This window comes from Hippoglossus stenolepis, chromosome 4, assembly GCF_022539355.2.
Source record: "Hippoglossus stenolepis isolate QCI-W04-F060 chromosome 4, HSTE1.2, whole genome shotgun sequence".
NCBI classification, from domain to species: domain Eukaryota; kingdom Metazoa; phylum Chordata; class Actinopteri; order Pleuronectiformes; family Pleuronectidae; genus Hippoglossus; species Hippoglossus stenolepis.
The window spans coordinates 16,936,197-16,951,657 of NC_061486.1; the positions used below are offsets into that span (position 1 = coordinate 16,936,197).

The 15,461-nt window shown below is 42.3% G+C and overlaps 1 protein-coding gene across 5 annotated transcripts in view; it reads left to right on the forward strand.

Annotated features, from left to right (window-relative positions):
- Nucleotides 1-1,349: 1,349 nt before the first annotated feature.
- The window catches only part of gria4a (glutamate receptor, ionotropic, AMPA 4a), a 107,657-nt gene continuing 93,545 nt past the window's right edge, over nt 1,350-15,461 (forward strand). For all 5 annotated transcript variants that reach the window (XM_035154782.2, XM_035154783.2, XM_035154785.2 and 2 more), the window contains exons 1-2: nt 1,350-1,819; nt 5,130-5,288. In XM_035154782.2, coding sequence (XP_035010673.1) covers nt 1,726-1,819; nt 5,130-5,288 — 253 coding nt within the window. In that variant the 5' untranslated portion in view covers nt 1,350-1,725. The remainder of the gene's footprint in view (nt 1,820-5,129; nt 5,289-15,461) is intronic.

The window sequence follows — 15,461 nt, forward strand, 5'->3', positions numbered from 1 at the left end:
AAATTAATCGATAATTAAACATAATAATTGATTGTAGCCCTTATTTCAACACAACGTTTAAGTATCCCCTTTAAGTACCATGTTCACACTGATCAATTCAACCAAGCCCATGAAAGCGGATCTATCTATAGCCACGGGGCATCAATAACTATAAGACACGCTCTTTGGTTGGCTGTATTATCTGTTTGGTTCATAAACACAACTTCAAAATGGAATTGGAGACCATCCCTGAGTGTGATGTGATCTCATTCTAAGTAGTTTAATGAACACCCAGTCTGTATAGCAAACAAAATGCTGTGTGAAATGTAAGAAACGTTGAACTCGCCTCCAGCCTATTTGATTTATGCTCTGCAGTCGACCGGGAAAACCCCTCAGAGATGGACAGAGCGCATCTTTCACTGGGACAACCGTGAAGCATCCCTTTCGTTTTGCCATCTGGAGAAATGAGACTGTGCTCTGCACCGTGTAACTGCGCGATCCCAGACCGTCTGTCAGTTTTATACCGACCTGCTACCGGGCAGGATAAGATAAAACCCCCTCTGACTGGGATACAACATAATGAACTCTAGTCCAGTCCATTTTCCCAATTTTATGTTACCGTTTAAAACCGTTAATTTCTGGCTTTGTGCTGTGCTGTTATGGCACTATACTTGTGCTATCCCCGTGGCCAGACGTTTGTGCTCACGAGGTCGTGACGTTGAAATAACGATGGTTTTAGCGGGTCCCCAGGGCGCCATCAGCGTCCTGCAGCTGTAGACGGCTCGAGGTTATACCCTCTGTGTCAGCTGGCCTGCATGATGCTGCTGCTGCTGCTGCTGCTGCTGTGGTGGGACAGTCAGAGTCAGGTTTGGCTGCACAGTGGACCCATGCGTCAGGGTGGATAATGTTTATAATGCAATCAGCTGGGTGCGCAGGCAGAACATCTCTCTTTCTCACAGAACTCTGCCTCAGCATTCAAGACACAACACACCTGGAGTCTCTGAAACACTCTCACATCCCTGCTGTCTCTCTGTCCTGTGCGCAGACACGTGGATTTATGTTGCGATGTGGGGGGTGGGCAGGGACACGGTTTGGTTCAATGCTGTCAAGTGCGCACGGAGACCAGCACTGAGCGCGCAAAGACGCACGCACACTCGCTCAGACCCCCCCTTTTACGCACAAGTCGACCAAGCCTTACCCATAAGACTACAGTTATGAATTTAGTATTACAGCAAGTTGAAGACGGCAGAGAGGGAAGGGAGATCGAGAGAGGGAGACAGGCACCATCTCGTAGAGAGAGAGAGAGAGAGAGAGAGAGAGAGAGAGAGAGAGAGAGAGAGAGAGAGAGAGAGAGAGAGAGAGAGAGAGAGAGAGAGAGAGAGAGACGGGTGCGCGCATGTCCAGTTCCTCCATGCAGACTCTTCTCCCAGCTCGCCAATCATTCTAGCGAGTTTCCTCCTCTCTCCTCGTCTCTACATGTGCACCGGGCGCGCAGCTCTCCTCTCCTGAGCGGACACTGCAGGGGGAACAGAAAACGAACGAACCCCACAATGGAATAGGAATACTTCCGGACAACACGAGGGGGAAGACAACCTCTCTCTCATCTTTCTTCTTTATTCCTTTTTCCCCCCTTCTGACACCTTTTTTCTCTCTGTCTCTCTCTTTCGCACTCTCCCTCTCCGTCTCCCTCGATGTCTCTCAACAGTTTCTGAAAGGGATTGGAGGAACGAAAGAAAGAAAAGAAACATGAGGATTAAAATTTTTGCTTGGCACTTTCTCGGGGTGTTTTCCGCCCTTTGGGGGCTGGCGACGGGGGCTTTCCCGAGCTCAGTGCAGATAGGTGAGTTGGGAGGTTTTGCTGGTTTTTACGCACGGACACTCACATCTGACACACTGCGCCTTTTATTAGTGGGGTTTAGTCGCTGTAGGAAGGGGGGAGTGCACCGGGACCCTTCAGGAACCAAAATACACAAAAATATCACTGTCAATAAATGCATGCAGGGTTTATGTGACAGAAAACACGGGATTATAGACACATGTTTCCCTCGCTCCATCCTCATACCCTGTCTTTAGCCTTCTTGTTCTGTGTCTCAGATGTGTTGCACCTCTGCTGTGACTCATAAGGTTTATAAATGCACTCGAACTCTTTCACTCCATCCATTCTGTATTACATAGACGCCTTTATTTTAAAGGTTGTTGCGTTCATGAATGTTTCAGCAAGCTTTGTTCCCTTCTAGTCTTCTTTTCTTCACTGTTTAGACACTGCAGTACTCTTGCTCTCTCCCTCTCTCCCCCTCTGTCTATCTCATTTCCTCCGTCTCTCTCTCTCATTCTGTATCTCTCTCTCTCTCCCTCTCTCCCCCTTTTTATCTCCCTTCCTCATGTCAGTGCAGGAAAATCCTGTTTTTGATTCATAAAGTTAACAAAATTCAAAATCAGCATCATCAGTGGTTTGCTTAGTGCATATAGACCACACATGCATGGGATCTCTCTCTCTCTCTCTCTCTCTCTCTCTCTCTCTCTCTCTCTCTCTCTCTCTCTCTCTCTATATATATATATATATATATATATACATAGAGAGAGAGAATAGGAATATATTTATATATGTATCTTTCTCTCTCTCTAATGTACACACACACACACACACACACACACACACACACACACACACATTCCTGCAAGCATGTGTGTGTGTGTGTGATAATGAATGCACTGCATCACTCCTTGTGGGGGGCAGCTAGGAGGTCCTATAATGAGATTCAGCTCCTTGACTCTGTCTCCCTACAGCTGCCAATAAACTTAATACGCTAAATATTTTCTGCTTGGCAAACACACACACACTACACACTCCCACTGTTTTTGAAGCATGCATGTGTGCATGAAGAGTGTGCACATGCATTCATAAAAATCCACCCATATCTGCTATGCATACAGCTGCAAATATGCCTCTACATGCATGTACGCCATGTGACTACACACTATTACATTTAAGCATGCCTACATATGTGCACGCGGGGAACATGTATGCATGCACATACATAATATACTGTATAAAGCGTATGTGGTCATGCAGAAGAACACATCCATCCACGCTTCCCATCTTGCCCACTGACCGCCCCCCATAAAACGCTTAAATGTACTTGATCACTCACTTGGCTTCCCAGCAGTTCACTTGAGGAGTCATTTGCATATCTCTGCATTGCACACAAGTCTAATATCAGTGGAGGCACAAGCAGTTGCCTTTTTGTCTATGTGTGCGCGTAGGAGAAAGAGAGTGATAGAGGCAGACACTGACACAGACGAGGGTGTTTGGGAAATTTATTTGAACAACTGGTGCAATACCGAGTCATGTTGGGACACAGGCATGGCCGTGAATGTGTGTGTGTTTGTGTGTGTGTGTGTGTGCGTGCGTGTGCACGCTCTAATGTGAAAATCCAACCCTAAAACAAAAACATGTTTTACTGCAATCCAAGTTCGTACCTATAAACATGAGACTTTGCTGTTAACTAATCAGTAAGTGCAAGACATGCTTTGCACATTACCCACACATATGCAACATATGTTTGTGTGTACATGTGTGTGTGCTCAGTGTCTGGCCTCTGTGAGGTGCATAGAGATGTTTCAGAGAGACACACATAAAGCAAGGAGGAACTCTGCATGAATGAGACACATGCAGACAGACAGGTGAGTGACAGGTTATGTATTGACGAATGCTTCAGTCAATATGTCCTGCCCCCCAACTCCAGCCTGGTTGTCTTTCGTCCCCTCCCTCACTTTCGCCCCTCTCTTGATGCAATGCCAAGGCTTCACAGTCTGCAGGGTGATCCAGCAGAGTCTGATTCACTTCAACTTAAGTCACATCAGACATCGTTTCACTTCCGTCCTAAGTACTGCAGGGAGTATGTGGAAGTGCATGTGGAAGTGTGTTGTTAGCGTTACAAACGAACATCATTCTTTTTCACATACATCGCTTTTTCACTCAACAGTTCCTTTTAGTTTATGAAAGAGCTTTTCTAGTGTTGATGACCACTCAAAGGTCTTTTCAGTACAGTTTTGCCAGTCGCCCATTCACACGCACATTCATACAGAGCATCTATCATACATCAAACTGCTGAGGCAATATGCAGTTCAGTATCTTGCCCAAAGACTATTCTGCACGCGGAATGGCATCGAACTGCCGACCCTCTGGTTAGTGGGAAACCCATTCACCACCTGAACCACAGGCAACCTTGCCAATTGCCTGAATTAATTTTGCATGTTTTGCTATTTTATATTTTCTTTTACTGATGTCAGCTCCAACTACATTGAAATCATTGATTGGGCCTGAGATGATTCCAAAATGTGTAAAAGCGTTTCTCAAACTGTGGCATTGATCTGCCACTCTTTACCAAGGACACCAGATCTCTCTCTTTTTCTTTCAAGTTTTACCTCTCCTAACCTCATCCTCTTAAAACCTCTAACGTCACCTTCACTATTTCTTATCATCTCTTTTCTCCCCTCTCATTCTTATTCTGTCAGATGGACCATATTGATGTATATTCTCATTTTTAAAGGCCAACTGACACTTAGCACTCACCTCCCTTTCCCTTTCTTTTTTTTATGGCCCGGCGCTACTCCTTTATTTAGCTGACACTTTTTGATCTGGCCTTCCTCCTCTGATTTCTTTTATATTCTCCCCTACTCATTATCTCTTTGACTGCCTTCCTGTCGGCTTAGTTGTTTCTCTTCTCTTCTCTTCTCTCTCTCTCTATCTCTGTCTTTTTCTTCAGTTTCATCAGTGAAATGCACAGTGTGGGTATCTGCAAGTGTGTCTCCACTCATGTTTATATGCGTGCGTGTGTGTGTGTGTGTGTGTGTGTGTGTGTGTGTGTGTGTGTGAGAGTGAGGATGTGCTGAAAGACAAATTACCTTTTGTGACAAAGCTAATGAAGATCTTGGCATTCTTCTCTCCCTCCCCCTCCTCTGTTTTCCTCTGCCCTCCCTCCCAATCTGTCTTTCTCTCCCCGCATTACTCTTCTTCCCCCTGTCCGTCTCTCCATCTCTCGCCACGCTCCCACCCCACCCCTCTCTGCCCTACAATAACTCACTTCCTCTCCTCTCCGTCATGCTCATCTCCTCCTTGCCCCTTCTCTCTTTGTCCCTCTCTCCAGGCGGGTTGTTCATTAGGAATACTGATCAGGAGTATACAGCGTTTCGACTTGCTATCTTCCTTCACAACACCAGCCCAAATGCTACGGAAGCGCCCTTTAACCTGGTCCCGCATGTCGACAACATAGAGACCGCCAACAGCTTCGCCGTCACCAACGCATGTAAGTTTTCAAAGTGAGAATTAAACAAATATGTACCTCTTTCTTTCTCTCTACCTCTGTGGGACTACCTCTCCATATTTGTTTCTCAGTCTCTATCTATTCTACTCTCACAACGCTGCTGGATAAAGATTGGTCTAACGAGGAATCCAAGTTATTTAAGTGATAAGATTACGATTTCATTATCTTTGTCACGCACAATACAGCAGCTGAGTTTTCTGTGTCATGTCGCTGTAATGTTCAGGCGATGTCACTGATTAAGTTTGCCAACAATTATGGCCCCACACTGTTTTTTATTCATACTTTTTGCCCGTCCATATGTTATTCTCATTTATTTCCACTTAGCACCATCCATCCCATCTGCAAAAAAGATAATGTGGCCCATCACAAAATGCTGCAGCTTATTACAACTATAAAATTAGTCTCAGAAACTGTTGCAGGCAGCGGTGAAAATGAGTCCTTTGTGTTCAGAGCGGAGGGGAACAGTTGGTACTTGTGTCCTGGCTGATCTTTTGAAGGATGACTGTCCCCGTCTGTTGTTTGGGGCTCGAGATCCAATCCTTCACACGTCCTCTCGATCTGGAAGCCTGCGAGAGGGACTGTTTGTACTAGCAAGTCAGTGTTTACAAGGCTGCTGTGGGCAGCCAAGAGATGAACAGAAGTTTGAAAAATGTTATAATAAACAAAAATGTATATTATGAGATAATAATCCATCCATGCGTCATCTATACCACTTAACCTTTCGAGGGTTGTGGGGAGAGCTGGAGCCAATCCCAGCTGACATTGGGTGAGAGGCAGGGTTTACACTGGACAGGTCGCCAGTGTATCACAGGACCGACATACAAATAACCATTCACACTCACACGGTCAATATAGAGTCTCCAATTAAACTATCCCCAGTCTGCATATCTTTGGACAGTGGGAGGAAGTTAGAGCACCTGGAGAAAACCCACACAGACACAAGGAGAACATTCAAACTCACAGAAAGACCACGGTAGAACCAAGATCAGATACGGAAACCCTCTTGCTTTTAGGCGACAGTGCTAAAAAACACACCACCCTGCCGCCTGAGATGATAATATTTGTCACATTATATATGAATTCCTGTTAAATAATTAATGTTAGTGATGTCATAGAAAACCGCATCGGGTTTCTCATGATGCCTCAAAAACATTTCACGGACTAGAATGGCACCTAATAGAGAGTATTCTTCTGCCAAGGCCCAACAGTCCCCTTAAATTGAATCACGCCGCACCAAATTGCACACACTCATAAATATCAGTTTCCTTAATATGCCTGATATTGTCATCACGATTCATGAATTATTCCCTGGGAAATCATTGAGAATGTAAAAAAACGTCCATCTCGCAGTGATAAAACATCAGCCCCCATTGTTCATGTTCCTTGGCCCGTACCCCACTTTTTCACCAAGTTTCAAGAAAATTGGTTCAATTGTTTCCGTGCATCCTGCTTAGAGACAAACAGCAAAAAAAACAACATGTCCTTGGTGGAGGTCAACTAGTTGGAGGAGTTGAACTAGTTGAGAAGTCTTTGGCCCATTTAGACTTTGAATACTTAGTTTCAACTTGCTTTGACACATTGTACAACAGACATTGGTCTGTTTTGTGTTAGAATATTAATGAATGAAAGAATAAGAACTAACAAACATGACACGCTGGGACATTTTTTCGTCAACAACATTATCTCAAATAGATTTTATGCTTATTTAATATTCTTTCTCAGCGCTCTCTGCTTTCAGCTCATCCCACACTTGCACTTTTCTTACACTGTAGTGTGAATTTCTTCACAGGGATTATGGTCATTTGTTTTCCATAGTAACACACATGGCTGGTGGAAGCAGGTTACAATAACTCTATTCTAACAGTCTGGTGGTTTGGGTGCCACTTGTGTGCCACTTGGGTGCCACTTGCACCAGCACTTGTTGAAAGCTGCACACTTTACTGAAAATGATCATCTGATTATATTTTGTAATCACAAAGAAGATTATTCATTATTCTTTTATCTTCCAGGACTGTGACATGTTCAGTTTCTTGCCTTTTAATTACAGTCTAACAGTTATTTGCAACTGTCTGTGTCCTCACGTGACAGAAGAGAATTGATTATTTGTTTTCTGACATCTGCCGAGTGACACTGGTGAAAGCCACTATAATCTAAATGCCTTAAAAGTGGTTAGCTGTATCTCTCTCTGTGTGTGTGTGTGTGTGTGTGTGTGTGTGTGTGGGTGTGTGCGCTCCCAAGTGTTTTCCCCTTTTTGTTTATGTTTATGGTGGCAACAATCTCTACAGGATGCCCTCTGCGTAACTCTCTTGCTCATCTGCTTCCTGGTGAGAGAAGTGCTGCATGAGGGGAGATGAATGATCACTGTGTGGTGGCAGAGACAACAGGTGCTGTGCCAAAAAGTGATCGTCTGCCAGACAGTGATGGCCATTCTGTGGGAAACTGACTTTAGTGAGAAGTATTGTTGCCTTTAAACTGGTACAAAGAACATTAAACTGAAGATGAAATAATGCCAATGTCAAAAGGATAATTACAAAGAAGTAATTGCTTTATTTTATATATGTAACCCATCTGGAAATCATGTTAATTACAGCCCTACCCTCAAGTATAAAAGATATAGACTATCAAACACATATACACCTCAGAAACAATAGTATTGCCTATTTTCAATGTAATGCCTGATGACTGAAAACACTTCTTTGGCCACTGATGTAATTATTTGGTTACATACATAGATTTATCAGAGACATAGAGTTAAGTGTGTGTACAGGCTTTGACAGTTATATCCAGATAAAAGCAGCTGTAGACGTTTACAAACTGGGCAACACAAGTGAAAGAGACTGCAAAATCACCTGTCCTTCCTGTGTGCGCATTACGCATGGGAGGGAGATCAAGGTCAGCTCTGTGAGGGGGTTATGTTGATTAAAGAAAATAGCATGAGGACATGAAAATCTGTTTGTCCTTTGCTGGGAAAAAATTCAAGTTGTTCAGTGGTTTTCATCATTGTAGGGTGTGTGTGGCAAAGGGCTTTTTGTTCTGTGCTGACAAGCTGAATTTCACATTGTATTGTATCGCATCATATTGTGTTATCGTGTCCTTCAGACCATACGACTGCACCGCATCCCCTCGTCAACACTGTCATATGGTTGGTCTTACTTTTTCCTATCTTGCTTTTGTGAAAGTGATTACACTCTGATGTTTTACCTCCATATCTCATCAAACTTTAACAACTCAATGTCAATGTCAAGTACAGAGCAGGAACAGAATCAATACAGTATATCACAACAGTGCAGTCCTTCTCCTTATGGTATAGTATCAGTGTGTTAGACAGGATACTTCAATTTCCTCCAAGTTGTATAGGAAAGCGGACACAAGTCGCTCTACTGTCAAACAAGGCTACTGAAAAGAACAAGAAACGGTTCACCTCAAAGGGCCTCGAAGTCCACAAGACTTTAAATATCACGTGGCTGTTGATTTGTGTTGTTTTATGTATTATTAAAATGAATTTAGGGATCTTACATCCCTGGAAGGTCTGGTTAGAGGATTTTAATGCAGCCAAATGCAAGTCACAAACAATCATAAATCAAATCAAACAGCGTAGTGATATTTCCATGTTTGTTGTCTCCCACCCACTGCCCTGTCGGGCCACATGAATGAACCTTCAATGGTTGGAGTTAATAGACCGTGCGCCTCCTCCCACTCAAAAAGAACCCTTCCATGCTGCATCCCGTGGATCAGTGTGTGAGGGAAGGTTGACATCAGGTGGCTTTCTTGTAACGTCAGGGGAAGGGGATGAATTTTCACTTGTGATGAGGGAAGGGCTGTGCCGAGGGGAAAAGGTTAGACACAATCATTTCTGTGAGTAAAAAACAATCCAGCAGGTGTTTTATAATCATGCGCCCACACCTTTAGCTGAATGAGATATGTTACAATGGACGACAGAAACTTTGCCCTCTCTTTCTTCTCTCAACCTTATTTCTATTACAGTCTATCCACTTAAACCGCAGGGACCTGTCAGTGGCTTAGTTAGAAAGAAATCATGCTTTACCATGTGCAAGATATTGTGAATGTTTTTACGGTGCAGCCATAAAAACATTTGGCAGGTCTTGGGTTTTAAGATTTAAGCAAGAGTAAACAACAAGGCTCCTATGAAGAGTTGGAACAACATGTTACAGAATTAGTATGTGACACTGTGTGTGAGGAATATATTTTCTTAAGCTACTCTGAAGGAAAGATGCAGAAAGGACAAGGTCAGCAATAATTTGTTAGTGTCCGCAAATCACATTAACAGGCCAACATCAACATGGCCTGTTGTGTTTATTTGCCTACCAGTATCCCAGTTATGAGGCTTATCCCGGTTTTATGCCCTGTATATCCTGGTTATTTTTAACTGTGTGCTGATTGCGCAGTTCGTGGTCAGAAACCGGGATAAGATGTATACATGCATTATGTATTATTATTATTATTATTATTATTATTACATGCACCAGTATCCCACAATATATTTGGCCACTGTGGTTTTCTGAGTCACTCTCATATACGACGTCCTGCTGTTGTAAATACTCAAGAATCAATGCACCGAATGTGGATGAAATATAAAGACAATTTATCCCTGTTGGAGTAAAGTTTGCTAAAAGCCAAAGTGCCTTGTATGTTTGAGGAAATTAGATATCCTGTTTAAAATGTATTCATGACCCAGTTTTAAAGATTTATGTCTTCATTTGAAACACATGAGGGCTTAGAGCCAAAGGTGAGTGACGTCAGAGAGCACTGAGAGACTAATAGATTGTTGGCTCATGTTGAAATCAGTCCAATTTACTGTAAATGATCGAACTGATTGTCATAGCTAAGATTGTTGGACCAATCATCGTTATTCTTTTGTCTTCCAGGACTGTGAGATGTGTCTTGAGTCTGACTTAACGTCTCTTGTTGTAACTGTCAGTCTTCACACTGGTGAAAGCCCCACTAATCTAAATGCTTTTTATGTGGTTAGCTGTAGCTTTGTGTGTTTATCTGTGAGTGCTAACACTTCCCTCTCCCTCTATTTCTCTCTTTTCCCTCTGTCCGTCATACCTGTACATGTCATAGTCTGGAAATAAAGATGGACAACAAGATTGTTCCCCAAAAGTGAACGTGAAGCATGGCTGGCTAAAGTATAGGTCATAAATCCAGCCTCCTCTTTGTTAGTGGATGGGACATAGACCAAATTATTCAATCCATATGCATTAGATGGAGACGCGTCATCCATCTTTATGTACAGCCTTTTGGCCGGTTAAGGTTTAGGGTCAAGCATTTAGTTGTGATGTATAAAGTTCGTGTAATACGCTAGGGAATGCCTTATGCCAATGAGTGTCCTCACTAAGAAGCAGTGCAAGAATATGTGTGTGTGTGTGTGTGTTTTCTCGTTTTACTTTAACTTTCTTTTATTTGTCCTTTTCCAGAGATTCTACTTTCTTATATATTGTCTGTTTACCTTTCTCTCGTACCTTATACACACACACACACACACACACACACACACACACACACACACACACACACACACACACACACACACACACACACACACACACACACAGAGTTACTGGACCACCAGAGAGGTATTGTGAAAATGAAGCTCTTCCATGTGAACCTCCTGCTCTCTCTCTGCAGGAGACTATATCTTTCTCCATTTCTCTGTCTTTCACCCTCTCCCGTGTCGCCCTCATCTCTACGGACTCTGTCTCCTTCCTCTGCTCTCCTATCCTTTGTCATATTTTACTGTCCATCTTCTCCTCACAGGCGTGGTGAATGGATCTCTAAATTAATCCCTGACTCTTGCTCTGGGTGCTGAGCAACGCTCCGAATTAGAATAGGGAATTCTGCCTCTGACCTTGGCCAGTTCCTCTCTATTCTAGTATTCAGGAAGCGTGAACGGATCATAAAAATCCCTGGTCCTCTTTGCTTTTTCCTATTCACTGAGGAATACAACCTTTTTCTCTCCCAGGGTCACACATCCATAAATCCGCTGCCGCTGTCTATCTTCCTTTGTTGCTTCCTGTGTGCACGTGGATACCCCTGTGTCTTTATGTTTTGTAGTATATAGATATCTGTGCGCTGTAGATGTGTACGTCTGTGTATGTGTGTGTGACTGTTTGATGTACCTCTGCCAGAGAAGCACAGTATTCCACTGGGCTCACGACTGTTACTCTATTCACTGGCTCATAGAAAATAAGGCACATGAATCTGCACCATCAAAAGCTGCAGTGAATGTGTGTGTGTGTGTGTGCGCGTGTGTTTGTCTGTTTGTGCGTGTGTGCATGTGCAGTGACATTTATGTCCATGCGTGTGTCACTGAGGTGCATGGGTGATGAGTGTGATGAAGAAAGTGATATGGGGAATAAGGGACGGAGGAGAAAAAAATGGAGAGAAAAGCAATTCAAACAAAGAGGTGGTTTGTGGTGCCAGAGAGACTGGAGGAGGATGATGATGATGATGATGATGATGATGATGATGATGATGATGATGTGCTACGGCTGTAGGATGATATGTTATTTTACTTTTTAAAGCCACACTAACGAGAGAAAAATGTTTAATAACCTTAAAATATTTCAATTGGCAACACACAAATGAAAGTTTTTTTTAAATTTAGAGTCAATTGTGTAAAAAAACTTTTTAGTTGAGCAAACTTATTATCATTACCAGTTGAAATTATTTTTTTTAATTTGATTTTCTTTTTTCAATGTAAGACAAATGATAAATTCTATTCTATTGTGGACTGTGCTGCACAGCCATGCCTATAATAATGATGATGTGTGGTGTGGTGGTTTAGAAGCTTGATTATTGCGGTGATGCATAACCTCATTTGTCATCTAGAGGTAGAATAGATTGTGCCAATAGTGAATCATTCACAAATCTATACCGTTTATGTATTATTGACTGCCACAGATTGCATCTAGATGTAGGCTGCACCTGATTATCTGACTGAGTGAAGCTGTTGGAGTCAGAATCTCCTGGAGCGTTCAGTCTTTTCTTGTCCTTCTGTTGTTTGGAGTTAAGGGCAAAATCTACTTGGAGATATGTTGGAGATAAAGAGTCTGAATAAATTTTAGACCCAGTTGTGGACACCCCAACCTTCAGGTAATAGAGTATGTTATTACACATTTCCCCTTTTAAGAAGTTTCCACATAGCTCTGTGTCGGTGTGCGGGTCAACTGGATGTGTATCTATTCCTGTGGTCACCTCCGTGATCTCTGACATGTTACTCCCCTCTTGTTTCTTTTGGTTCAGACTTTGCCTCCATGTACGTTGAAAAATATTTTCGGTGGATTTTGGTCACTTTGTTTGCACTTTGGAAGTACAGGTAGACAGGAAGTGAGCCTAAAAAGTCATTAGCGAAGCGGCTATTTTATTTAATTCAGTTGTTTGATGTTGTTCATAGTCAAACTGTGTAATTGTATTATTAAATATAAATAATATAAAAAAATGTTCAGCCAGTTTAACACGTTGTTCAGTTCAATCATATTATTTTTCTCGCAAATATTTAACCGTTGTGGGAGAATTTATTATTACATCATTCACATTCATTCATGTGATAATATAATCGACATTAGCAATTTGCTTTAACTTACCGATATTGCTCAAGGTGCATATTCCACAAAACAGATCTATCTATCTGTAAAAGAAATGCATTCTGTGCGTTGAACACAGGGGGGCAGAGTCCTTGTGTGAAACAGAATTACGGGAAACAAGTGAAGCCTTAGACTCTCAGATGAATTGTCGTACAATTACTTCCATTTACACACTGACCAATCACAATTTGAGTTTGTCGACATTATCGTTTCCTACAGCTCTGTTGTCTTGTTTGTGTTGTGTTGTTTTTTCAGGGGATTCTTCATCTTTGATGTCTCTTAGCACTTTGCTGTGTGTTAAAGATGCCAAGTAGAAAAACACTCACACAACTCTATTTCTGTGTTGACAAGTAAATGGATGCCTCTGTGGTGATTTAGTTGTTAATTAAAAAAGGTGTTAATGACTCTAAAGACACACACGCACACACACACACACACACACACACACACACACACACACACACACACACACACACACACACACACACAAACACATTTTCACATCCTCCCTACATGTCCACGCTTTGAGCTTTGATCAAATAGATTTGTTGTACACCCTGCTACAAATCTGTGGTACCCACCCACCCACACACAAACACAAATACAATTCATTTGACATCCCTCCCTCTCTCTCTCTCTCTTTCACATGTGTACATTAATTTGCCAACCTGTCCATATATATTTCCGACTTCCCTACATGCAGCATTCCTCTGTACCCTTTCCGAGGCCACTACTTTCATTAAACAGCTCAGTCATCTTGTAGATGGTTTGAGACGCTCGATAATAGCACTGTACCGTCATCTTTATCGCTGACGTTTTGCATGGTCATACGTCTTTTTAATGGCCACACTGGGGGAAATAGAATGAAATGATATCTGAAACCGTGGCAAAGGAACAGAGATTTACATCGCGGCGAGCCTTCGTTTATTCATGTTACCGTCCTGCGGAAAGTGCTGGGTGACTCCGACTAGGCCCTCAAGGCTTTTCCTGGCATCAAGACGCATCAGGGTATATGTTTCAGAGTAATAGAGAGGTAATAATGGATTGATTTCAAACTGCCTGTTCACAGATGCCTTTACTGGAGCCTTATTTTCTGTCACCAGTTAGTGATAACACTGTGTTTTGATCGCTTTATTATATGATCAAATTCAGTGGTGAATTTTATCACATGAAACACATGTGGTAAAGAGCAACAGTACATACAGAGAAGCACTGCAGCTCGGTAGATATATTTCTATGCACATCGCATCTCACATCGTGTCGTGAATCCTGCGCCTACAAGCTGCAGAGATGGCAGCTCCACTGAGGAAGAGGTTCAAAGCTGCCTCTTGAATTAAACGGCTCTTATTTCATCCAGTCAATTTAACCACTTCAAAACTAGCAGTTTTACAGAGTATCTGGACTCGACTTCGCAGCAGTGTTGTTGTTTTACTTGTAGGAGTTCGTCTGACGTCCTAGTTGTCAGAGCTGCACAGACAGGACAAACAATACGGAGAGGATGAAAGGAAGGAAACAGAAAATGCTGTAATTCGGCTACTGCAAGTTATGAAATCAGTGAGAGTCTGACTTCTCTCTCTCTTTCTCTCTCTCTCTCTCTCAAATGCACACACACACACACAAACTTGCAAAGCTGTAGAGGTCATACACATGTAAATGCTGCAAAATTAGCTTTCAAATGCTTAAGGACTGAAAGTGAATGTGTTGGCTTGACTACAGCCACTGCACCTCTAGTTTCCCAAGAATGTATTCCCCCTGAACTGCCTCCTAAATGTTCTTTAAACATCTTAGAATCGAATTGTGAAGACTGATAAAGCTATTGCTTTCAGATCTTTCTCATAATTAGTTTAATTCATTGTGTGGAGTACTGTAGCAGAGTAAAGCTGTAGTAAGGAAAACCCAACTGTATTGGCAATGAAGGATTTGTTTCTGCAGAGAAATATCTGGACGTTGTCATGAAATATTCGAGTTACTCACGGATTGTGTTTCAGCAGTACCGAAACCCTTCACTTGAAGGCCAAGTGTTCACAAACGCAACCCGCAACTACTAGGAGCAATGTAAAAAACCCAGGACTCTATTTAAATATAGAAAACATGCTTACTATACAAACCAGAGATAGACTGTTGATTTTTCTTTACTAGCCCCATAACATTGGCTGTTGCCCAAGATTGAGTCTTTATTAACGCTAAATGTACTTTAGCTTAATATGTGGCATTAGTGGTTGAGTATCTCACCACAGTATTCGTTTTCACTCCTTATTTTTATTCCTTTGATCACTAGTGACGACCGACATGCTATTTCCAGTGCGTGCGCGTGTATATTACTGCTCATGTGGAGTCCTGTAAATGCTCCCTGAAGAATCGCTCTGTTGTGTCGTTTCATTCTAGCCTCAGCGGTAATGACCAAATATCAAGCAGTACTGTTAGACCATGTCCAAATGAATAGGTTTGCTCCAGGTAATCAGATTTAATTTAGTGGTGTGATAAAACCGACTGATTCTCAGTGCGTCTCACTTCTTTCATTAAAATCTCCGCTGCCACTACTAGTGCT